The following is a 26,650-nucleotide window of genomic DNA, read 5'->3' as shown; positions in this document are numbered from 1 at the left end:
ATTTCACGAGTATACCGTGAATATCAGGAATCCGGTGAAATATAAAATCTCCGACATCGCTGCTGCCGGAAAAAGATCCTGCTAGAACAGGGATGTGTACGGATATGACCTCATGAATCCATGGATCCTGCATGTCAGCTCTTTAATGGTGGGGCCGTGCGCAGTTGGAGTTATGTGGGACCCCTGATACGTCTAGATACGACTCTGACAGGTGACACGTATGCAAGCATCGTGTTTGGTCACCTGCATCCATTCATGCCCATTGTGGATTCCGACGGACTAGAGCAATCCTAATAGGAGAATGCGACACCCCACACGCCCAGAACTGCTAGAGACGGGCTTCAGGAAAACACTCTTCTGAATTTAACCACTTCCGCTGGCCACCAACGTCCCCAGAGATGAACATTATTGAGCTTAGCTGGAATGTCTTGCAACGTGCGGTTCAGAAGAAATCTCCATCCCCTCGTACTCTTACGTATTTATGGACAGCGCTGCAGAATTCATGGTGTCAGTTCCCTCCAGCACTACTTTACACAATAGTCTAGTCCATATCAAGTCGTGTTGCGGAACTTCTGCGTGCTCACGGCGGTCCTATACGGTATTATGCAGGTATACCAGTTTATTTGGGTCTTAAGTGTAGTAATAAAATGGAATGTAGCGATCTGAATGAGATAACGCCCGATACACATGCAACACACCAAACTTACAGGTAACACAGGTAACATCTTAACTAAACAAGTCGGCTGAGAAAACTACCCTATCTCCGCTTAATTGTGATAGTTTATGGTAGCGTACAATAGTTTCACAACTCTTAAGTGTAGTCAAGTGTTATCATTTGGGAGGAAACGGCAACAGACAGAATGCAGTTGTGACGTAACGGGCGAGTTGCGGCGCCCTGGAAATATTCTAAGTTCGGAGTTGGCGTGGCCGCACGGGCTGCTCTGCAAGCCGGGGCCCGGCAACAAACACGTGGTCGGGAACGTTAGCCGGGGTCCAGGAACCGCGTGGCTGGGAATTCCATGGTGACGCTGTGTCGATGAAATAGGCACGCCGGGAGTGCCAAAGATGGCGGACTTTGTGAAACCTTAATGGCAGGCATTTCACAGTTCGTATAGAAATTAATAGTAGTCAGATGAATCATGATACCTCAAAAAGAAACATGTACATTACTATTATTTACCCGACGATTCTGATGGTAATGAGATTTTCAATATCTTTATTAGTTTAAAGTTTAGTATCTGACGGTAAATTATACAAGTAACACCCAGCAACGAATTTCCAAAGTCTGAACGCTTCATCGATTTCGGCGATCAACGTGTCTTTAGAAAGCTATTAGTGTAAACCCAAATTGGTATAAATTACAGGAATGTATCTTGAATAGTACATGAGTTATTGGAGGTCAAAGTGGCCGATTACTATCGATCGTGTCAGGCCATAAGTACTCCACAATCGCACGAAAAAACGGTAGCAGCATGCTTACAAACATATTTATTCATCTATGTATCTGTTTATATTCGATATATACTATTCTTGAAGAAACTAGTTAAATATTTACTGTGTTTTAGAAAGCACGGATACATTAGGCTACTGGCCTACCTTTTGTTGCTATTCCTTTGATATATGTATATTTAATTTGTTTATGTATTTAATAATGTGTGTTAGAGAGTGTTTATGGTCCAGCTGTAGGAATATGTATTTAATTTCAAGTTATTTAAATGTAAATCCAGTATTTCGAAAGTGTTTCATCATGTCTGTGTGGGTGCGTTGGCTTGAAGACATGGCGCGAGCGCTCTAGCCAATCACAGCGCTCGTGAATGGGGAGGCTGGACGGAAGCGGGAGAAGAGTGCTGGGCAGTATGGGACAGGACGTGGGGAGTGCTGGACGTGACGGCACGACGGACGCACAGTCGCGGGCAACACTTGGAGTGGAGCAGTTTGCGCGTGATCGCGAGAGACAGAAATATTTCAGAGTGCCGACCTGTGCTCTTGTGTTATTTCCGCGGCTTCTGCAGTGAAGACGTGAGCTATTTTGTTGTTCATAACTAATTACGTGAAGTAGGAATCTATCGTTTCCCTGTTATTCAACTTATATTTTATTTAATTGCTGGACCATCGACACTAATAAGTGTTTTGCAGAAATATACCACATTCTCAAAAGTACTTCTACTATCGTACTCATCATTTAAAGTCGTTAAGTTAGTACCTGCAGATTTTATTTACTTGCAGTCTTTCATTTGTTGTTGTTGTGGTCTTCAGTCCTGAGACTGGTTTGATGCAGCTATCCATGCTACTCTATGCTGTGAAAGCTTCTTCATCTCCCAGTACCTACTGCAGCCTACACCCTTCTGAATCTGCTTAGTGTATTCATCTCTTGGTCTCCCTCTACTATTTTTACCCTCCACGCTGCCCTCCAATGCTAAATTTGTGATCCCTTGATGACTCAGAACATGTCCTACCAACCGGTCCCTTCTTCCAGTCAAGTTGTGCCATAAGCTCCTCTTCTCCCCAATTCTATTCAATACCTCCTCATTAGTTATGTGATCAACCCATCTAATCTTCAGCATTCTTCTGTAGCACCACATTTCGGAAGCTTCTATTCTCTTCTTGTCTAAACTATTTATCGCCCACGTTTCACTTCCATACATGGCTACACTCCATACAAATACTTTCAGAAACGACTTCCTGACATTTAAATCTATACTCGATGTTAACAAATTTTTCTTCTTCAGAAACGCTTTCCTTGCCATTGCCAGTCTACATTTTATATCCTCTCTACTTCGACCATCATCAGTTATTTTGCACCCCAAATAGCAAAACTCCTTCACTACTTTAAGCGTCTCATTTCCTAATCTAATTCCCTCAGCATCACCCGACTTAATTCGACTACATTCCATTATCCTCGTTTTTCTTTTGTTGATGTTCATCTTATACCCTCCTTTCAAGACACTGTCCATTCCGTTCAGCTGCTCTTCCAGGTCGTTTGCTGTCTCTGACAGAATTACAATGTCATCGGCGAACCTCAAAGTTTTTATTTCTTCTCCATGGATTTTAATACCTACTCGAAATGTTTCTTTTGTTTCCTTTACTGCTTGCTGAATATGCAGATTGAATAACATCAGGGATAGGCTACAAACCTGTCTAACTCCCTGCCCAACCACTGCATCCCTTTCATGCCCCTCGACTCTTATAACTGCTTTCTGGTTTCCGTACAGATTGTAAATAGCCCTTCGCTCCCTGTATTTTACCCCTGCCACCTTCAGAATTTGAAAGAGAGTATTCCAATCAACATTGTCAAAAGCTTTCCCTAAGTCTACAAATGCTAGAAACGTAGGTTTGCCTTTCCTTAATCTTTCTTCTAAGATAAGTCGTAGGGTCTTTCATTTATGAATTTCTATATTACATTCGCAATTTCCGAGTGACAGGAACCTTCGACCATTCGATTCATGTGTATATTCATATTGTATACTGTCGTCTCAGCAGTATTTGGCGTGTAATGCGGCAACTACGTATCCCAGCCCTTAGACAGTGAAACCAGCCAAAATGTTTAATATTTCAACACTGAGTTGGAGCGTACGTAGTTGAGGGCTACCACAACACTATATTATCTCATTCTTATATTTACTATAAAAACAGTCTTGATCACGATTTATTTATTAAGGTGACCGGTTTCGACCTCTACTGTGGTCATCTTCAGACCATTGAATAGGAACCTCTTTCTGCTGGAGAATCTACTCAATGGTCTGAAGATGACCACAGTAGAGGTCGAAACCGGTCACCTTAATAAATAAATCGTGATCAAGACTGTTTTTTATAGTATATATTTGTAACACATTGATCACTGTCACTCCCATAATGTATTCAAAAGTAATCTCATTTTTAATTTGAAAGCCCGCACAGTGGAGACTGATTGTCGACGCATGGTCTACGAGGCCAGTGACAGCTGGACAAGTAAACAAACAAGTATTTAGCAAAGAGTAGGGATGAGACCTGGCGTGCAGGATGTGCGCGCAGGGCAGCGCCTCGAGGCTGTCGTCGTCGAGCCCGAAGGGCTGGCTGCAGGCGCCGCACTGCAGCTCCAGCTCGTCCTCCAGGCAGCGCGCCAGCCGCTCCTGGACCGCCTGCTGCTCATCGTCCCCCAGCGCCTGGTAGATGCGCGCCAGCCGCACGCGCACCGTCCGGACCAGCAGCTGTCGGCAACAACACAGTGTGACACCTGCTGGCCTCACCTGCTCTGGAAACAGTTTGCGGGGTGAAACCGAACATACGTTGTGTGTGCGCCAGTCACAACATCACCAGCACTACCAGCAGCTGGAAACAGTCTACAGCAAAATACTGTGGATTGGGGTATCATTTCCTCACTTCGAAAATGTGCAAAGAAGGGCAGCACGTTTCGTGTTATCGCTCAATGGGGCTGAGAGTGTAACAATATGATACGCGAGTTGGAGTGGCAGTCACTGAAACACAGGTGGTTTTCTTTGTGGCGAGACCCATTTACGAAACTTCAAGCACCAACTTCCTCTTCCGAATGCGAAAATATTTTGTTGACACCCAGCTACGTAGGGAGACATGATTATCATAATACACTACTGGCCATTAAAATTGCTACACCACGAAGATGACGTGCTACAGACGCGAAATTTAACCGACAGGAAGAAGATGCTGTGATATGCAAATGATTAGCTTTTCAGAGCATTCACACAAGGTTGGCGCCGGTGGCGACACCTACAACGTGCTGACATGAGGAAAGTTTCCAATCGATTTCTCATACACAAACAGCAGTTGACCGGCTTTGCCTGGTAAAACGTTGTAGTGATGCCTCTTGTAAGGAGGAGAAATCCGTACCATCACGTTTCCGACTTTGATAAAGGTCGGATTGTAGCCCATCGCGATTGCGGTTTATCGTATCGCGACATTGCTGCTCGCGTTGGTCGAGATCCAATGACTGTTAGCAGAATATGGAATCGGTGGGTTCAGGAGGATAATACGGAACGGAGTGCTGGATCCCAACGGCCTCGTATCACTAGCAGTCGAGATGACAGGCATCTTATTCACATGGCTGTAACGGATCGTGCAGCCACGTGCCGATCCCTGAGTCAACAGATGGGGACGTTTGCAAGACAACAACCATCTGCACGAACAGTTCGACGACGTTTGCAGCAGCATGGACTATCAGCTCGCAGACCGTGGCTGCGGTTACCCTTGACACTGCATCACACACAGGAGCGCCTGCGATGGTGTACTCAACGACTTAGCTGGGTGCACGAATGGCAAAACGTTATTTTTTCGGATGAATCCAGGTTCTGTTTACAGCATCAATATGGTCGCATCCGTGTTTGGCGATATCGTGGTGAACGCAAATTGCAAGCATGTATTCGTCATCGCCGTACTGGCGTATCGCACGTCTCGGTCACCTCTTGTTCGCATTGACGGCACTTTGAACAGTGGACGTTACATTTCAGATGTGTTACGATCCGTGGCTCTACCTTTCATTCGATCCCTGCGAAACCCTACATTTCAACAGGATAATGCACGACCGCAAGTTGCAGGTCCTGTACTGGCCTTTCTGGATACAGAAAATGATCGACTGCTGCCCTGGCAAGCACATTCTCCAGATCTCTCACCAACTGAAAACGTGTGCTCAATGGTGGCCGAGCAACTGGCTCGTCACAATACACTAGTCACTACTCTTGATGAACTGTGGTATCGTGTTGAAGCTGCATGGGCAGCTGTATCTGTACACGCCATCCAAGCTCTGTTTGACTCAATGCCCAGGCGTATCAAGGTCGTTATTACGGCCAGAGGTGGTTGTTCTGGGTACTGATTTCTCAGGTACTATGCACCCAAATTGCGTGAAAATGTAATCACATGCCAGTTCTAGTATAATATATTTGTCCAATGAATACCCGTTTATCATCTGCATTTCTTCTTTGTGTAGCAATTTTAATGGCCAGTAGTGTAAAATAAGAGAAATCGGAGCTCGAACGGAAAGATTTCGGTGTTCCTTTCTCCCACGAGAAATTCGAGAGTGGAATGGTAGAGAAGTAGTATGAAAATGGTTTGATGAACCCTGTGCTAGGCACTTAAGTGTGAATTGCAGAGTAACCATGTAGAAGATGACGTTGAAGCGACACTATAGACATAGCTACGCCACCCTTTATGATTGTGTGTATAAGACTGCGGTCATTGCATGCTGGGAACACATGGTGCGGTCTCTACGGACTATCCAACATTTACTTTACCTGATCAAAAGTATTCGTACACCTATTAGCGGACATTAATATGGGGTACATCACACCTTTCGTCTTTATGACGGCTTTGCTAGGAAAACTTTCTGTGAGGTATCTGAATATCTGTGGAGGAGTTACAGCCCGCTCTTCCTGAAGAGCCGAAGCTAGAGAAAGCAGTGATGTTGGACGCTGGGGCTGGAGCGAAGTCGACGTTCCAAATCCCAAAGGTGTTTTGCTGCGTTCAGGTTGACACTCGGAACAAAAATGGTTCAAATGGCTCTGAGTACTATGGGACTGAACTTCTGAGGTCATCAGTCCCATAGAACTTAGAACTGAGGTCATCAGTCCCATAGAACTTAGAACTGAGGTCATTAGTCCCATAGAACTTAGAACTACTTAAACCTAACTAACCTAAGGACATCACACACATCCACGACCGAGGCAGGATTCGAACGTGCGACCGTAGCGGTCGCTCGGTTCCAGACTGTAGCGCCTAGAACCGCTCGGCCACTCCAGCCGGTGACTCGGAACAGACCAGTGGATTTTAGGAATGTTACTATGCGCAAACTATTGCCTGACAGATGCAGGGTGCGTTGCCATGCCGATACAATCAATCATCGTTTCTGAACAGTTCCACTATTGTGCGCTGTAAAATGAGTTCACATCCTTCCGTATTCAGCAATTTATTAACGTAAGGTTTACTATCTTTTGGTTCAAAAAACCCATTTTTTTAAAATTGCATTTTTGGATCCATAAAAGTGTTTAGAATCCATCCCTGAAACGGTTTTTCCGAATATGGAACAGAAATGTTTGTTATTCGCGGTTGAACAAAAAAATGCGGCCTTTTACTCGCACCAGTTTTTTTTTTCTTTCGGATGTCGACTTATTGTACCTTTGCTTGGGAGGAAACACACAAAAATCATACGAAAGTTTGAACGCGTGTGTTTGGAAGTTAGACCCTAAGCATTTGCATTCTGGTGCGAAGACTGTGGCGGTGGCGACTTTCCTGGCAGTGAACAGCTTCAACGAAGGGTATTCAGCAATTCTGAAGACCATGATAGTGATGGATCCTGGGACACTATTCGACGCAGCCCGCCAAGCATTCGGACGACCACCAGATTCAAGTGGCCGAAAACCGCTTGTCACCGGCCCTGCGAGCGGCTCTGGAGCAGCGCAGGATGGCCCAGATCGAGCAAAACGCCCTCTATGAGAAAGAGGAAGGACTAGTTTATGGGCCCGGAAGAGCTGATTGAACGGACGTTGCATAATATTGCATTTATATGTAGTCAAAGCTTGAAACGCGTTTTTCTCGAAATGACCTTTTTTTTTTTTTTTATCGCGCGGTATGGTAACTTCAGATCTACTGAACCGACTGGCATGATTCTTTGTTTCAGACGAAGCTAACTAAATTGTCTAGGAGTTGTAACACTTTTATTGCGATCCATCAACTATAAATATTTGTACTTGGCCGACGAAGTCCAAAAATCGATGAAAAAACCCTATTTTTTTCAAATGGCCTCCATTTTGTTTCCTATGGTCCAAATAACTTAAGCGATATACAACTCCTAAGTAATCTAATATATTTCGCTAACGTCAACTCAATTTTGATTTCAGACGAGCCGGCTGACCTGTGACATATAGCGCGTGGAGGTCTACATCGAAATTTTGTTTCATTCCGACGGGCCTTCCGCCTTTGCTCTTCGACATTTCCGGTCGAAAAAATTCCAGTTTGTAGAGATAATATCAATAAACATTTTGACAATATTTGACACTGATATCTATAACAAATTCCGAAAAAAAATCTCAAAGAACATGCTTTTTCTGGCCAAAGATACACTCCTGGAAATTGAAATAAGAACACCGTGAATTCATTGTCCCAGGAAGGGGAAACTTTATTGACACATTCCTGGGGTCAGATACATCACATGATCACACTGACAGAACCACAGGCACATAGACACAGGCAACAGAGCATGCACAATGTCGGCACTAGTACAGTGTATATCCACCTTTCGCAGCAATGCAGGCTGCTATTCTCCCATGGAGACGTTCGTAGAGATGCTGGATGTAGTCCTGTGGAACGGCTTGCCATGCCATTTCCACCTGGCGCCTCAGTTGGACCAGCGTTCGTGCTGGACGTGCAGACCGCGTGAGACGACGCTTCTTCCAGTCCCAAACATGCTCAATGGGGGACAGATCCGGAGATCTTGCTGGCCAGGGTAGTTGACTTACACCTTCTAGAGCACGTTGGGTGGCACGGGATACATGCAGACGTGCATTGTCCTGTTGGAACAGCAAGTTCCCTTGCCGGTCTAGGAATGGTAGAACGATGGGTTCGATGACGGTTTGGATGTACCGTGCACTATTCAGTGTCCCCTCGACGATCACCAGTGGTGTACGGCCAGTGTAGGAGATCGCTCCCCACACCATGATGCCGGGTGTTGGCCCTGTGTGCCTCGGTCGTATGCAGTCCTGATTGTGGTGCTCACCTGCACGGCGCCAAACACGCATACGACCATCATTGGCACCAAGGCAGAAGCGACTCTCATCGCTGAAGACGACACGTCTCCATTCGTCCCTCCATTCACGCCTGTCGCGACACCACTGGAGGCGGGCTGCACGATGTTGGGGCGTGAGCGGAAGACGGCCTAACGGTGTGCGGGACCGTAGCCCAGCTTCATGGAGACGGTTGCGAATGGTCCTCGCCGATACCCCAGGAGCAACAGTGTCCCTAATTTGCTGGGAAGTGGCGGTGCGGTCCCCTACGGCACTGCGTAGGATCCTACGGTCTTGGCGTGCATCCGTTTGTCGCTGCGGTCCGGTCCCAGGTCGACGGGCACGTGCACCTTCCGCCGACCACTGGCGACAACATCGATGTACTGTGGAGACCTCACGCCCCACGTGTTGAGCAATTCGGCGGTACGTCCACCCGGCCTCCCGCATGCCCACTATACGCCCTCGCTCAAAGTCCGTCAACTGCACATACGGTTCACGTCCACGCTGTCGCGGCATGCTACCAGTGTTAAAGACTGCGATGGAGCTCCGTATGCCATGGCAAACTGGCTGACACTGACGGCGGCGGTGCACAAATGCTGCGCAGCTAGCGCCATTCGACGGCCAACACCGCGGTTCCTGGTGTGTCCGCTGTGCCGTGCGTGTGATCATTGCTTGTACAGCCCTCTCGCAGTGTCCGGAGCAAGTATGGTGGGTCTGACACACCGGTGTCAATGTGTTCTTCTTTCCATTTCCAGGAGTGTAGTAAACCTCCACTTAAGCACAAAAAGGGGACCACAACCCAATCACGAAGAACTCCCAAAGACCCCTATACCCTAACACCGCCTCCTCCATACCTCACTTGTAGCAGTACACGTGGTGGCAGGTAGCGTTCCCCAAGCATTCACCGAACCTATACTCTTCCACCGGATTGCCTCAGAGTATCGCGTAATTCATCACTACACACCACACGTTTAGAGTCATCTACTCTTCAGTGGTGTCTCTCTTTACTCTACTTCAAGCTCTTTAGTATTGACTACAGAAATATGCGGATTATGAGGAGCTCTTCCACCACTGTACCCTATTTCTTAACTCCTTACGCACACTCATTGTGCAAGCTGGGTTACTGCCAGCCCTCTGAAACTCATGATTGATTTCCTTCTCTGATTTAAGGCGACGTTTTACCACCCTTCATAATGCTCGACTGTCCCTGTTCGACAGTACACGACGTTCTGATTGGTCTTGGTTTAGTAGTGGTTGTTCGTGTTTCCACTTCACATTCTTATCACCAACGGTCGACTTGGGAAGCTTTAGGAGGGTTGAAACGCACCTGATGGCTTTGTCAATCAGGTAAGAGCACGGTCGAAGGCACTGGAGTCTCCTAACCAACTCACTCTTCTGTTGCTGCATCTCTACTGAAAACAGAGTACTCCCTTCCTCCTTTTACATTGGCGAATCCACCCCTCGTGACATATAGTGGCCAATTCCGCATTACATGGGGGTAATATTGAGCGGATAGTGTTGCAGCAGTACGGTTTGTATGAGTCTCTGAGTGACAACGACGTTTCATAGAGACTCGCTTGCTGCCACTGCAGACACTGATGTAAATGAGCAACAGTGAGACTTGGTCGTATTGTGTGACCTGTGTTCTTTACAACGTAAGGACCCTGGTGTGAAGAGCTGTTAACGTTACTCATTTACGGATTCTGATGCAGATGAGATTGAAGAGGAAGTGGTATGGGATAGAAAGTAAGATAGTGATTGGGAAGGGTCAAGATGTGGGATTTACATGGTAGGTAGGTGAGATTTTCAGTTATGAAGAGGAAGGCTACAGTAGTGCCCATAATTTGGAATGGGAAATTTGGGGTAGGTTATAACTGATACAATGGGTAGATCCCTTGAATGATATTCAGGTATGGTTTGGCGGGGAGGGCAGTTGAAACTGCCATGTGGGCTGTGGGGAGACGTTAGGAATGTCTGACGTGGTCGGAAGGGCACTGGATCAGGCCAGTGTTCTCAACATTTTTTTGGAGTTGTTTCTTGTTCATCGTAAGCATATGCAGCATGATGAATCGATGGGCGCAGCTGTAGTAATTATTTGGACTAAAATGAGTAAAGTCTCATAGAAAGAGAGGGCGTGTCACACTATTGATGGAATCTGTCCGTCAGATAGATACGTTACAGTCGGCGGCGCCCTTGATGCTATTAGAGAAGAGTAGGCTATGTGGCGACACCGGAGTTCATCCACTCCGTTTCCTTCATCCATAACAATACATACGCTAAACTAGATTGTAGAAGCACTCATCAGAGTCATCCACACGACTTAGATACGCATTTGACAATTTTCAACAGATTGGAGGAAGACAACGGCAAACCACCTCGACTTGGACATGGCACAGCACGTCGATGAGGGATTCCTACTTATGCTCCCCTACACTCATTACCTTTTACGTTACGTAGTACTTCTGCGTTTCACTGCAACATGTCTCCCAAAAGCTGAGTTACAACACTTCAAAAATCGAGCTATAAACCCACGCAGTCTCCACCCTCCACCTCCTCTCTTCTCAGAGACTCTGCACTAAACGTCCGATAGCGGACGTTCCTATATTACTTCTGTTAGCATGCTAACCACTGACTGCCGTTATCCATACCTCTCAGTACTTCGTGCCATCATTAGTGACGTGCATTATTAGAAACACAATCTTACCACTACCCAAATTAAATTCATTCAGATTCATAAAAAGCGCTCTCAAATGTGGATTATACGCTACATAAATCAACAGAATATTCCTTGCAAAAAAAAAAAAAAAAAAAAAAAAATAAAAGTTTGTCACTTTTGCGAATTAAAAGTGATATATCATCATACAAACATGTTTAATTTAATACAGTAAAACATACGTAAATATGATGTAAATGTGCTTGTTAACAGGAATGGTTTATCACTACAGTCCAATTCACGATGGCGGTGGTGCCCGTAGATCGAGGCACGGAAGGAAAACTTAGTGTTGTCAATTCAAAGAGACTGTTGTGGTATTCGCTAAGAGGTGCTTTGTGCTTGAAGAAAAGTTTTTTTGCAAATCACGTGTCTCGTTCGCTTATATAGCATTTATCGCTTACCGCCAACACCACCCATGACAACGCGTAATAAATTTAATACAAATTCAGCAAATAACTCGCTATGGTCACTTTTAAATGTCGCACAGGCTTCGACGACAACAGAAGAGAGCTCGGAACATCAAAAATAAACTCTTACCGATCGCCGGTGAGCGTGTGACGTCAGTTGCGCAGAACGAGTCTAAACTTGACCACCTTCCTTCTTGATTCTTAAGGTAACATACGAGACATAAGCTGCGAATTTTTAACGTTATAGTGAGTTTGCGAGAAAAATGGAAGCCAGGTAACCCATTTTGCACGCTGTCGTTTATGTGTTACAGTGAATACTCGTTTTTACTGAGAACGCGTTCTTGATGCGTGACTCTACATTGTACTGAACTCTAATTTATTTCTGGTCAAAAGTGAATGTCATTTAACACTGGATTTATCTAGAAAAAACACATGACAAAATAACTCGGTTAAAACTGTTTCGATCAAGGTCAAGTTTCGTTTACTTTACATGTGACGCATTGAAAAGATTCCTAGTAGCTAGTACAAGTGGAAGGTCTCCACCTACGACAGCAGCCAGTCAAAAACACACAGAATCTGTAGCTAGTACGAGTGCAGTGCCTCAGATAATTCTAGCTAGTGACGGAGATCCAGAAGATGCGGCTAAGGCGAAACAACAATCCTAAATAACAGTAGCTAGACAAAAAGTTCTTGGATAGTTGACAAAAAGCGCCAAGAGGCGAAACTGGATTTTGATTCAACACACACTTCTGTACAAATCAGTGATAATACGAGGGTTGTCCAGAAAGTAAGTGCCGATCGGTCGCTAAATGGAAACAACAGTGAAAATCAGAAACAATTTATTTGTGAGAGTTAGCTATACTTTCCAGATACTTCTCTACATAGTCGCCGCTCCGATTTAGACATTTGTCGGAGCGTTATACCAAATTTCCAACACCACCATCATAGAAGTCTGCTTTCCGATAATTCTCTACGCTGGTCTATAGCGCTTAGCTTGCGCCGAAGTGTTGTCTTCGTATCCAGCGTTTCATGTGAACAGAGATGATACTCAGGGCGAGACAATTAGGGCTGTGTTGTGGGTGATCGAACATTTCCCATCGAAGAGGCTGCAGGAGTGTCTTCCCTGCCCCTGCAGAGTGCGTCTGAGAATTGCCACGAAGAAGGAAGTGCGTGGCAGTTGTGTTAGGTGGGCTGCATTCATTAAGGCGAAGCCTCTCAGCGGGCTCTCCTACTCGGCAGGAGAGATCGTTGTTCTAGGCACCTTTACTCGCTCACAGTGAACTCACAATTGAAAAGAGCGTCTTGATGCGATCGACGGTCATACTAGAGACACTACCCAACACATCTGTGCAAAGCTTCATCGGGTTTTCGCTGTGGTGTCCATTTCGCGACGGATAGGAACTTACTTTCTGGACAACCCTCGTACAATTATATGAGTTCCTGATGCCGACAGAGCAAAAGCAGACCTCTGCAATATTATTGGAGTGGTTCTTCCAAAGGATGAACAGGGTTTGCATACGAATGGAACTAAATATGGATGCTCGATAAATAGTATTGCAGGCATGTGTTGTTGAATCGGTTTCAATAATTAGGGACGAATGTGGTTGCAAACTCTTGGTTCAAAGCAGTGAAAATGTGCCACTGTTAAATGTTGCTAAATATGTAAGTAGTTCATCAGTGTCTTTAGGCTTAATATTCTGACTAATTTGCATAGTGCGTAGAAGCTCCTATAGAATATCTAATCGCTTCTTAAGTAAGCAAATAAATATGCTTTTTCAGCTCCGAACTCGAAGTGTCCAAAGAAAAATAATTGCAACTAGAAGAAGTGCAAGAGACAAATTTATCTTTAAGAACGACTGCCAAGACAGCAGCCTTAGGAACATGCCAGTGATTTGTTGGCTGTTTGTGTAAGAAAGCGTTTATGTGAAAAGGTGCTTTTGTACGAAAAAGGCCACCTGTGTAATTCGAAATGCCATGACAGTTTGCCTTGCAGTAACAAGTAATCTAAACTTGTTTCATTTTTATTGTTTGTGATGTTTCTCTTTTATTGAGACTCAAGCCATTTTTGTTAAACGTGTCAGACTAATTAATATATTTTAATGTATGATTATTTTTATTTCACTCTTTTTAATTAAAACCGTTGATGTGTCTTGTGATGTTCTTTAAGATGTTACTTTAGTGAATGACTACATAGTATTAAAGAATACAAATATTTTTAATCTCAAGCAACACTTGATTGCTTTTGGTTGAATTATTTCCCTCGAAGAAGTTTCTCTACCTAAAACTAGTTTTACCTGGATTTTAAATATGCATAGCAGTAAATTCAAGTTATGGCCAGGAAATTCATTTTTGTAACAATGGCATTCAGTATAAAGTACACCCCACAACAGAATTAAAGGATGATAGTTTCGAAAGCCCGTAATTGTCCCCCATTACGACACGTAAGTTTTAAGTTTGGCTCAAAGGTGAGTACACCCTTCTTCTATAATGGTGTAAAAGCCTGGCGCTCTACGACGTCATCCTCGGACTCGGCACACTGTGTGCATATGCGAAAATATGCGAAAATATGGCCGCAGCTCACAACATGTGAACTGTAAGGTGCTTTAATGCCGTCACCTTGGCAAGAAATTTCACCAAAATTATGCCCAACAACACGGTGGACGTGTCACACGATGAGAAGATTGTCACATCTCACCTTACCGACATTCCATCCCTTCTTTGACGTCTCTGTAAGCACCTTACAATTGTACCTGACTTCGACACCAATTAAGTGTAGAGGCTGCGTAGCGCCTGAAGTTAGGCAAAAGTCACGCAAGGACTGTCGAAGGGGTTGCCTAACCTTCAGGTGATAGAGCTGCAGTCAGGCTGATTTGGTGTCGAAATTTATTTCCTAACATGCTCAATAAAGATGCAGCGGTGGGACCACGGGTGTTCCCAAATTCGGGGATCTTAGAAGGACATTGTTCAGTTTTTTTCTGCTCCACAGAAGGTCGTAAAATACGAGATCTGAAAAAGCGTGAGTACCCTTTGCTGCTTCGGATCACGTTCGAATTCCGTTGAATGGTTTTAAATCGTGGCTCCAACCAGTACACGAGAGCAAAAAGTGCGGTCGCGGTGCACTCCAAAGGGTCACGATCAGATTCAAATGGGGATGTAGCCCAACAATGTCTTGAGAGAAGGGTTGAAACATCTGAAGGTGTTAATGGTATCAGAGATTGTCAAGAACATCTTCCTATTGCTTATCGCCATGCGAACTGTTGTGTTCCAACCGCGAAATGTGTGAGAATCAATACCTCAGGGAAAGGATCGGTTCTTTTAACGCGCTTTTCCACCCCATGGGGCTTTTTCGTGTCGATTGTGAGAGGCAGTATGTCTGAGAAATTTTCATCAGCCAGCCTTAGGGAAAGCGCATAATTTGAACACTGGATGGTGCGATTCTCACCTCTGTCGCAGAGGTGTCAGAACAAGTGGTGAAATGTTTGTAGGAAGGGCTGTGACGACCTTCTTATCTTGTGAGACGTCCGTTTTTGCTGGCCGGAATTGTCGTGAAATTTGGTGCCAATGTGATATCATTAACACACCTTACAGCTCTCATGAACTTCTGAGCTGTAGCCTTCTGCTCGCGTGTGTAGACACCTTGCCATTTGAAGCATCACCGATGCTGCAAGGCGCCACACACAGGGCACCACACTTTCGCACTATTACAGATGAGGTTAGTAGACAATTTGAGGCAGATTTCAAACTTTTATTTCGCAATGGGGGGCAGTTACAGGATTTCGAATAAGTGATCCTTTCATTCTGTTGTGCAGTATAGTTTTAACTAGAGAAATCGCATTCCCATTAATAACCGGTTCTGACTGCAACATACCTATCAAAGCGTTGTCAATTAACAAATTTGCGACGTGACACTTGCGGCGGGAACTGTGTCTGGATCAGGTCCAGCTCACCACTGCCTTACCTACTCCGGCCGCTAAGCACCTTATACCACTCTGAATCGCACACCATGCTATAGATTTCCTTTAAGATATTTCGTTATTGCAAATACCTCCCTTCCAAACGCATATAGAAATGTTCTATGCTGCAGCGTTTTTAAAGGGAACTACCAAATCGCAGCTGTGGCTCAAGGCTAAAGTAAGGATTAAGGAGACTCTGCGCAGAATCGGAGAGGATAGGAGTGCTTGGAAAACAATGACAAGAAGGGACAGCATGATAGGACATCTGTTAAGACACCAGGGACTAACTTCCATAGTACTAGAGGGAGCTGTTGAGACTAAAAACTGTAAGGAAGACGGAGACTGGAATACACGCAGCAAGTAATTGAGGGCTAGTTTGCAAGTGCTACTCTGACAAGGGAACCTCCCCATCGCACCCCCCTCAGATTTAGTTATAAGTTGGCATAGGGATAGGCCTTGAAAAACTGTACACAGGTCAACCGAGAAAACAGGAAGAAGTTGTGTGGAACTATGAAAAAAATAAGCAAAATATACAAACTGAGTAGTCGATGCGCAAGCTAGGCAACATTAAGGAGCGTGTTAGCTTACGAGCGCCGTGGTTAGCGTGAGCAGCTGCGGAACGACAGGTCCTGGGTTCAAATCTTCTCTCGAGTGAAAAGTTTAATTTTTTATTTTCAGATAATTATCAAAGTTCAGGCACTCACACATAATCAACTTCGCTCTCCAAAATTCCAGGACATGTTCAGATTTGCTTGGACATATACAGGATTTGACGGTCTACGCACGGAAACATTTGAAAACGTAAAAAAAAAAAACATATGTTTTGACAGAGCACAGGGAAAACTGTGCGACTGTGAAACTGTTGCATTCATTTGATGCAGTTTATGTGACAAACTCTTATGTTTTCATCACTTTTTTGGGAGTGATTATCACAGCCACAAGAAAATCTAAATCGGGTAAGTTAGAAGAATCTTTTTACCCATTCGCCAAGTGTGCAAGTTAGGTGGGCCGACAACATATTCCTGTCATGTGACGCACATGCCGTCACCAGTGTCGTAAAGAATATATCAGACGTGTTTTCCTGTGGAGGAATTGGTTGACCTATGACCTTGCGATCAAATGTTTTCGGTTCCTATTGGAGAGGCACGTCCTTTCGTCTACTAATCGCACGGTTTTGCGGTGCGGTCGCAAAACACAGACACTAAACTTATTACAGTGAACAGAGACGTCAATGAATGAACGGACAGATCGTAACTTTGCGAAAATAAAGAAAGTAAAATTTTCACTCGAGGTAGGATTCGAACCAAGGACCTTTCGTTCCGCAGTTGCTCACTCTAACCACAAGACCACGGCGCTCATCAGCTATCATTGTCCTTTATGTTGCCTATCTTGCACATGGACTACTCAGTTTGTATATTTTGCTTATTTTTTCATAGTTCCACACAACTTCTTCCTGTTTTCTCGATTGATCTGTGTTCAGTTTTTCGAGGCCTATCCACTGTGTCAATTTCTAACTAAATCTGAGGGGGGTGCGATGGGGATGTTCCCTTGTGAGATGAAGAGGTTGGCACAGGAGAGCGAGTCCTATCAAACCGTCAGGAGAGAGAGAGAGAGAGAGAGACAGAGAGAGAGAGAGAGAGAGAGAGAGAGAGAGAGAGAGAGAGAAGTGCAGAAACCCATACACACAGAAGTTCCTAAGTAACATTACCCTCGCATAAAAAAAAAATATCTTGGAACATGATTCTCCACCTTGAATTATTCAGACTAGGAAATTCTTAGATTATAAAAGAGCGGTTTGCACGCTGTCGGCCAGTGCTTCCCTCGCCACCCATTGGTCATCGCTATCCAGGACTCCCTTTCTCTCCTTGCTCAACGTGGATGCTCAGTGGTTTTCATTTGGACCCCAGGCCATGTTGGGATTCCTGGCAATGAACTTTCCTATCAACTGGCTAAGTTGATAGCCAACTCTCGCTGTTGGCATTCGATCGGTATTACGTCGTCAGGTTTTGGGTCTTTGGGATGCAGAATGGCACACTTTTTCTTCGCCGAACAAGCTCAGGGCGATTAAGGATACTACAACTCCGAGGCGGTCCTCCTTCTGGGCCTCTCGTAAGGCCTCTGTCGTCCTGTGCCGGCTCCGCAACGGCCATACTTGGTTGACTCACGGTTGTCTCCTCCATCGTGAGGTCCTGCCTCTCTGTCGTTGTGGATCGATGTTGACTGTGGCCCACATCTTATTGGACTGCCCCTACTTAGCCACTTTGCGATGTACTTTTAGCTATCCAGACTCGCTACCCCTGGTGTTGGCTGACAATGCCTCAGCGGCGGATCTCGTTTTACGTTTTATTCGTGATGGGGGTTTTTATCGCTTTATTTAGGGGAGGGACCTTCCACCTTATCGGTGAGTGGAGGGGATGGCAGGCCCTCTTGCTCCCCCATTCGCCCCGACTGGATTGGCTTCAACTGGGCTTGGTGGTTCACCCCGGCCCTCTGCCTCCCCACTCCTTTCCTTATGGGATCTGTTATATCTTGAGCATCTCCCTTGTCTCCTTCTTCCTTCACGCCCATGTCATTAGTCACTTTCCTTCACTGTCCTATTCTTCCGTCGTTTTCCTTCCTTCCCTGTCAATAGTTTATCATTTTGCGGATACTGTAGTTCCCTATTTTAATGTGGGATTTTATCGGCTTTATTTAATCTAAGGTCGGAGGGACTGATGACCGCGTAGTTTGGTCCCTTCTCCACCCTACCAACTTAGATTATGTCAAAACAGACTCAGGAGTTTATACTGCAATTTCTCATGTTGAAATTTTCACAAACGGTAACTACACTGCCGGAAAAATGTAACACCCTGAAGGATTGTGATCAGTGCCACCAGGGTTTAATATATTGTAGTGTTAGTTATTCTTTTGTCGCGATCATCGGCGATCAGGTGGAGCTGAGGAGGCTTGTCTGGGCACCCTAAATTTTGTTGACAGTATCAGTGCAGAGTTTAGGGTGAACAGCACTTGCAGAATTCATTCTAGCGTATAACTATGCCCCATCGACGTGTACGTTCTTTTCTTAAACAGCTTCGGCCATTTGTACGTGCTCGAATTTTGGGCCTGTGGAAGCTTGATGGACACCCGACGGATTGTTGCACATGTTGGGCAGAATGTATCGGTGGTAAGTCGCTGCTTCCGAGAGTGGTCTGTGGAACATCTGCACACCTGTAGACCGGGTTCTGAACGTCCTCGTGGTACAGATGCACTTCAGCCGAGCGAGGTGGCGCAGTGGTAAGACACTGGACTCGCATTCGGGAGGACGACGGTTCAATCCCGCGTCCGGCCATCCTGATTTAGGTTTTCCGTGATTTCCCTAAATCACTCCAGGAAAATGCCGGGATGGTTCCTCTGAAAGGGCACGGCCGACTTCCTTCCCCATCCTTCCCTACTCCGATGAGACCGATGACGACGCTGTCTGGTCTCCTTCCCCAAACCAACCAACCAACCAACCAACCACTTCAAGATCGACGCGCTGTCAAGCAGTGGTGGCTGACTGAACAACATGCAGAGACGAAATCCGGGTAGATACTGCACATGCTGTGTCATCAGGGACCATTGAGAGTTCTCTGCTGCACCAGGATTAAGAGCACTCGTGCCTGTGGCTATGCAGCCACTGACAGCGCGACACCGCAAAGCATGGCGTACTCTGGAGTCGTGAAAGAGTTGAGGAGAGGGTCGAATGGCACTCTGTTGTCTTCAACAATAAGACTAGGTACTGTCTGTTTGCGATTGTTTTACATACACGCGTGTGGGGTACACGAGGTCGCAGGCTTCACGATGTGGGGGAGCCATCAGTTACAATTCGCGGTCTAATCTGGTGTTTCTGCTGGCTAAAGTAACAGGTGTCCGCTACATTGCGCGGATTGTGATCCCAGTACTATTGCCATTCCTTCTACAGTAAGGGGTTATGATTTTTCAATAGGACAATGCATATCCACGTAAGGCTGCTGCATGATCTTCGTAGTGTACACAATTGCCCTGACCGACCGGCCGTTGTGGCCGAGCGGTTCTAGGCGCTTCAGTCTGCAAGCGAGCAACCGCTACGGTCGCAGGTTCGAATCCTGCCTCGGTCATGGATGTGTGTGATGTCCTTAGGTTGGTTAGGTTTAAGTGGTTCTAAGTTCTAGGGGACTGATGACCTCACTTTTCAAGTCCCATAGTGCTCAGAGCCATTTGAACCATTTTGCCCTGACCGGCAAGATCACCAGATCCCTCGACAGTTGAACACGTACGGTACTTGATGAAGTGTGAACTTACCACTTCTCCAGGGCCTGCAAGAACCATTGAAGAATTGCGACAAAAGACGGAAGATGCTTGGGACAATGTACCGCAGGATACCATTCGCCACCTTAATGATCGTTTGCGTGCGAAGATACACGCCCTGCGTTGCAGCCAGATGGGGGTACACTGTATAGGGATGTATTTATTTTGGCACTCTTTAGCCTGACATGCGTGTTTCATTTGGTCTGAATTAGTTATCATATACTCCTACAGAGACGAACCACCTACCACCTCACTTGTGAATACAATGACCTTGTGCTTGTGGGGGCTGCATTTTTTCCAGCGTTGTATAGGGTGTTTCAAAAAGGATATACGTATTTCGAATGCATATGGTTCTTAAACTTTATGACATACAAATATGAAACTCTACACACATCTTTACGGACCTCTCAAGTTCATATAACAGATGTTCAATATGTCCTCCATCAGCGATTCGAACAAATCACGCCGATACTCAAATTCCTCCCATACTCGGGCAAGCACTGATCTTATGGCAGTACGGATCCTGTTCTACAACACTTCCAGGTTCTGTGGGAGTGGTGGTAGATAAACGTTGTCTTTATCGAAACCCCACAGGAACAAGTCAGAGGGTTTCAAATCCGGTGACCGTGGAGTCCAGGTGAGACATGCTAAGTCGCCAGCTTCTTGACGACCATTCTAACGGTTCGGTAGAGTTTCATTCAGATATTCACGCACTTGGCGACTCCAGTGAGTGGGTGGCCCGTCTTGTTGAAAAATGAAATTGTCTTCGTGCAGCTTCGGAAACAACCAGTTTTGTAACATAGGGAGATACTGCTGACCGTTAACCGTGTTTACATCAAAGAATGGGTCGTAAACAGATGATCGGGATACTGCCCAAAACACATTGACTTTGGGCGAATCTCGTACATGTTCAGTGTGGGTTCTGTAGGCCCCATATTTAAACATTGTGTTTTTTACCTGACCACAAACATGGAAAGTCGCTTCATCACTGAACACGATGCGCTGTGCGAAAGTGTTATCACTGCCAATAGCATGAAGACTCTCGTTACAAAATGCGACACGTTTACATTTGTCATCAGGACACAGAGCTTGTAACAGCTATAACTTGTACGGCTTCATAACCAACCGACGCCTCAAAACACGCCAAATTGTTGTTGTAGGAAGTTGTAACTCTCGACTGACACGACGATTTGATTTTGAAGGACTACGTTGGAAAGCAGTTTGAATTTTTGCAACATTTTCTTCAGGAACACGAGGGCGGCAAGGGCTCTTTTCTTTACGTACACATCCTGTATCTAGAAACTGTCGATACCATCCGAGAATGTTCCACCCATTCGGAGGATCAATTTGGTACCTCAGCCCGAAGAGTCTTTGCACAGTAATCACGAAATTGCACTTCGCAAACTCGAAAACACACAATGATTTCTGCTGCGGAGTAGCCATTTTAAACATACGAGGGGCGTTTGAAAAAGAAAATGGTTCAAATGGCTCTGAGCACTATGCGACTTAACTTCTGAGGTCATCAGTCGCCTAGAACTTAGAACTAATTAAACCTAATTAACCTAAGGACATCACACACATCCACGCCCGAGGCAGGATTCGAACCTGCGACCGGAGCGGTCGCTCGGCTCCAGACTGTAGCGCCTAGAAGCGCACGGCCACTCCGGCCGGCGCGTTTGAAAAGTCCGTGCAATGTCCGAGAGATGGCACCACCGACGCGTATCGAGGTCATTTTTAGTTAGTAGCATCTTTGGAAAGAACGCACACCAAGTTACAGCCATATTTGTCTATTTCTTTATGTTTGGCATTCGTGTGAATCAAGGAAGTCGAGTGATTGTCAAAAAATGGACGAGAAAGAATTTCGCGTGGTGATTAAACATTACTTTATGAAAGGCAAAACGCCTCAGGAGACTAAAGAGGAGCTTGAGAAACATTACGGTGACTCTGCACCTTCGATTAGAACAGTTTATAAGTGGTTTCAAAATTTTCGGAGTGGCCGTATGGGCACAAGTGATGCTGAACGTTCTGGACGCCCTGTGGAGTTTATGACTCCAGAAATCATTGATAAAATCCATGATATGGTGATGGATGACGAGTTAAGGTTCATGAGATTGTAAGTGCTGTGGGCGTCTAGAATGAATGGGTACAAAATATTTTGCATAAACATTTGGACATGAGAAAGCTATCCGCAAGATGGGTTCCGCGATTGCTCACGCTTGACCAAAAACGGAGTCATGTGAAGTGTCGCAAGGATTGTTTGCAGCTGTTCAGGAAGAATCCGCAGGAATTTAAGCGCCGTTTCGTCACTGTGGATGAAAGATGGATACGTTACTATACTCCTGAGACCAAAGAACAATCTAAACAATGGTTTACCAAGGGAGTGTCTGCACCAAAAAGATGAAGACCATTCCTTCGGACGGAAAGGTTATGGATACTGTCTTTTGGGATTCGCAACGGATAATCGTCATCGGCTATCTGGAAAAGGGTAAAACTACTACAGGTGCATATTATTCATCGTTATTGGACCGTTTGACAACTGAGCTGCAAGAAAAGCGACGACGATTGGACCGCAAGAAAGTCCTCTTCCATCACGACAATGCACCAGCACACACCTCAACAGTTGTGGTCGTAAAATTAATGGAAATAGGATTCCAACACGTTTCACATCCTCCCTATTCTCCAGACTTGGCTCTCTCGGACTGCTATTTATTCCCCAATTTGAAGAAATGACTGGCGGGACAAAGATTTTATTGAAACGAGGAGGTAATTGCAGCAACTAATAGCTATTTTGCAGACTTGGACTATTCCTACTATTAGAACAGCGTTGGATGAAGTGTATAAGTCTAAAAGGAGACTACGTCGAAAAAGAAAAAAGGTTTAACCCAAACACGTAAGTAGGTTTTATTTTTGCACGGACTTTTCAACCGCCCCTCGTATGACGGTTATCAAGCAAAGCAGAAGACAACTGACATTTAGCGGCTATTAATGTAAACTAGACTATGTATTCGTTTCTCCAGTAGCCGAGCTGAGGCGCAGCTACTGATAGTTTGGACAAAATAATACTTTGTAATACGTATATGAGAGTTGGCAATACTCTCTTAGGATTTAAAGGTTGGCTACAGCGCGCATACACAAGCTCTGGAATCTAAGATATTGTTGTCGCGCTTCGCAGCGCACGGATTAACTAGTGGCAGTTTGGAAGCCAGTGTAGGAGCCCGCCTGCCCGCCTGCTGTGGTGCGCACGTGTGTTGGGCGGGGGGTCGTCGGCGAGCTGCCCTACTACTGTGTCCGCCAGCAGCGACACAGGATTTGGTAGTGAGTTGATATTTTTTATAATTTGCAACGCGCTTATTAATTTAAAGAAAAGGGTTTGTGTATGTGCGTAGCAGCAGACGGAGTTGAATTATTAAGGGAAGCCATTGTTAGGCGAATAGATTAAGTATTGATTTTTGTCATTGATTTCTTTTGTAGTTGTCAGGGAATTGTTTCATTTTGCATTTAACTGAGAAGTATTTCAGTCTGTCTCAAGAGTTTGATTAATTTGTAATGTTGCTTTAATGCCACTGGAGGCAGATTTACATACGAAGCGATTGTTCAAAGAGTTTCTAGCGTTTTGTTAATTGAATGAGAAAGAATCGCTTTCAGAATATAGTTCATTACTTGTTTGGATTATCATTTATCGAGTATATATTGGACCAAACCCTTTCTCTTGAATTATATGTAGTTGTAGTAAGCAGCAGCAGCTGCAGCAACAGCAGGAGCCGCCATACAGAACATGCATTGCACTCAGCATGAATAATAGGTTTTTTAATGTTTTGTTAAATAATGGAATGCAGCAGATCAAGCAGTGGCAACAGAAAGACCAAGTAAGTTATTTGTTGCGCACATGACCAATTAAAAAAAAAAATAAAGTTTAGGCGATCTCTGTAATAGTAAAGTTAACAAGAGTGCAAGCACGAGATTTTCAGTACAAAACACGAGATAAGAAGAAAGAGGTCGCGAGTTTCATATATTCGAGATCTGTTCTGGGATCATTTGCGAGCGACTGGAGCTTTGTGGAGGCGGTACCTTGGCGCCGACGGAACTGGCGACCTCCAGCAGCCTGGTGTTGAACTCGAGCGGGCGGCAGTTGCAGATCTTGTGCTGCAGCCTGAGCGCCTCGAGGCAGCGCGCCGCGCCGTCCATCGCCTCCATCTGGCACAGCCGGTCGCCCATCTCCGCCGCGGACCCCATGGCGCTCTCGTACTGCCGGTAGGCGCGCTGCAGCCACAGGCTCTGCAACACCACGACGGCGACACCGACAGTAAGGGCATCACCAACACCTACTCAAAGGAAGGCCTCGGCGCTTGTTCGTAACGTCACGTCAGCTAGGCACGGCGAACGCCAGGTCTGTTGCAGGCAGAAACGCCTGCGCGTGCTTATCACTATAAATCTCTTAGTTTGGACAAAATGTTTGGTGTTGTTTTTGATTCTGCAGTTTTATTTAGATGAAAGATTTTCTTACTATCGTAAAGCTACAAATGAAGATCATAGTTCTGTATTACTGAATCCTGTCGAAACAAACGTAGATCAATATGAGAAGATGCTTTGCCCCATTGCAAGCTTCGGAAATTTTACATTCAAGTATCTATATTTACTTGATCCATTTTGCTATCGAAACTTACCCCAACCCCCTTACAATAAACTAGTTTCTTTTATTTATTTTCGTTTGGCATCGTCACGGGAAATGTGAACTTATTTACATGTGTAAATGTCCAACTGTTGCCAGTCATTAGATTACAGTCGTTTTCAACGAAAGGAATTCTAAACAGGAAACAAAATAGCTTCATACATCGAAAATACTGCTGAGCTTAAACTTTTTTAAACATGCACATTAGAAAATATAAATATTCCCCTCTTGCAACTGAAAGGAGAAACTTTATAAGATAAAAAAATTTTATTTGACAAAACAAGTATCTCTCTTTTGCCTCTTCTTCTGTCCCCCACCCTCTCCCCCAACATTTACAATCGCAAGATATTTCATTAACATTCAGTGCTCCTCACCCCATAGTGAACCAAGATACCTACAGAAGAGCACCAGTATGTTCACAGTTTCTTGTAAAAGCAACCCAGTACAAAAGTAACTTCCTCGGATTTACAAATAAGGTAAAGAAGCACGAATTCTGTTGCTGCTGGACCATGAAGTTGTTTTTGTATGTCAATCCTTAAAAAAGGTGGAAATTTAAGATCAGGAGTACACTATTTGTTAAGAAGTGTAATGAATATCACAATTAATTGATTACAGAAATCTCTCAGAACAAGTATGTTGGTCAACTACCGCCAATAGTTTCACATTTTCCTGTGTCAGAGAGGGAGACACTACCATTATGAGTATGCCTGCAACAGACGTGGCGTTCGCTATGCCTAGCTGACGTGACGTCACGAACAAGCGCCGAGGTCTTCCTTTGAGTCGGTACTGGCATCACCTGCAGCGACGACAGTACAGGCTGCGACGAGCAAGTACGTAGAATCACTCCACAGGCAATACTAGCAGTACAGACAACAGCAGCAGTGGTAGCAGGTCAGACGGCAGCGGCGCAGGAGAAGACGGAACAACAATCTACATCTTCGTCTACATATATATTCCGCTAGCCACCAAGCGGTGTCCCTCTGTTCCACTCGCGGATCGCGCGAGGGAAAAACGACTGTCTGAACGCCTCAGTACGAACTCTAATTTCTCTTATCTTTGAATGGTGATCATTACGCGATTTGAAAGTTGGTGGTAATAATATATGCCCTACATCCTCTGCGAAGATCGGATTTCGGAATTTAGTGAGCAGCCCCTTCCGTTTAGAGCGCCGTCTATCTGCAAGTGTGTCCCACTTCAAACTTTCTATGAGATTTGTAAGCTCTCGCGATGGCTAAATGAACCAGTCATGAGTCTTGCCGCTCTTCTTTGAACCTTCTCAGTCTCTTGAATCAGACCCAACTGGTAAGGGTCCCATACAGACGAACAATACTCTAAGACTGGACGAACTAACGTATTGTAAGCTACTTCCTTTGTTGAAGGACTGCATCGCTTCAGGATTCTACCAATAAACCGAAATCTAGAGTTCGCCTTGCCCGTTACTTGTGTAATCTGATCATTCCATTTGAGATCATGTCGAATAGTCACACCCAGATACTTGACGGATGTTACCGCTTCCAAAGACTGGGCATTTATTTTGTACTCGTACATTAATGGGGATTTTCGCCTTGTTATACGCAGCAGGATACGTTTACTAATATTGAGAGATAACTGCCAGTCATTACACCACGCATTTATTTTCTGCAAACCCTCATTGATTTGTTCGCAACTTTCGTGTGATACTACTTTCCTGTAGACTACAGCATCATCGGCAAACAGTCTAATGTCGCTGTCAACACCATCAACCAGATTGTTTATGTAAATCGTAAAAAGGAGCGGACTTTTTACGCTGCCCTGGTGCACATCTAAAGTTACGCATGTTTCTGTTGAAGTCCAGCTGTTCAGGACGACATACTGTTCCCCAACCGAATATATTATCGGAT

At 45.0% G+C, this 26,650-nt stretch overlaps 1 protein-coding gene across 1 annotated transcript in view; it reads right to left on the bottom strand.

Annotated features, from left to right (window-relative positions):
- Positions 1-26,650, bottom strand: part of LOC126204052 (43 kDa receptor-associated protein of the synapse homolog) — a 208,349-nt gene that overhangs the window by 13,203 nt on the left and 168,496 nt on the right. Inside the window, exons 7-8 of the mRNA XM_049938475.1 lie at positions 24,170-24,361; positions 3,988-4,187 (exon numbers count right to left, since the gene is read on the bottom strand). Coding sequence (XP_049794432.1) covers positions 3,988-4,187; positions 24,170-24,361 — 392 coding nt within the window. The remainder of the gene's footprint in view (positions 1-3,987; positions 4,188-24,169; positions 24,362-26,650) is intronic.

The sequence above is a fragment of the Schistocerca nitens genome, chromosome 9 (genome assembly GCF_023898315.1).
Source record: "Schistocerca nitens isolate TAMUIC-IGC-003100 chromosome 9, iqSchNite1.1, whole genome shotgun sequence".
Taxonomy (NCBI): Eukaryota; Metazoa; Arthropoda; class Insecta; order Orthoptera; family Acrididae; genus Schistocerca; species Schistocerca nitens.
The sequence above is the reverse complement of the archived record's forward strand: the minus strand, read 5'-3'. Positions and strand labels throughout refer to the sequence as shown.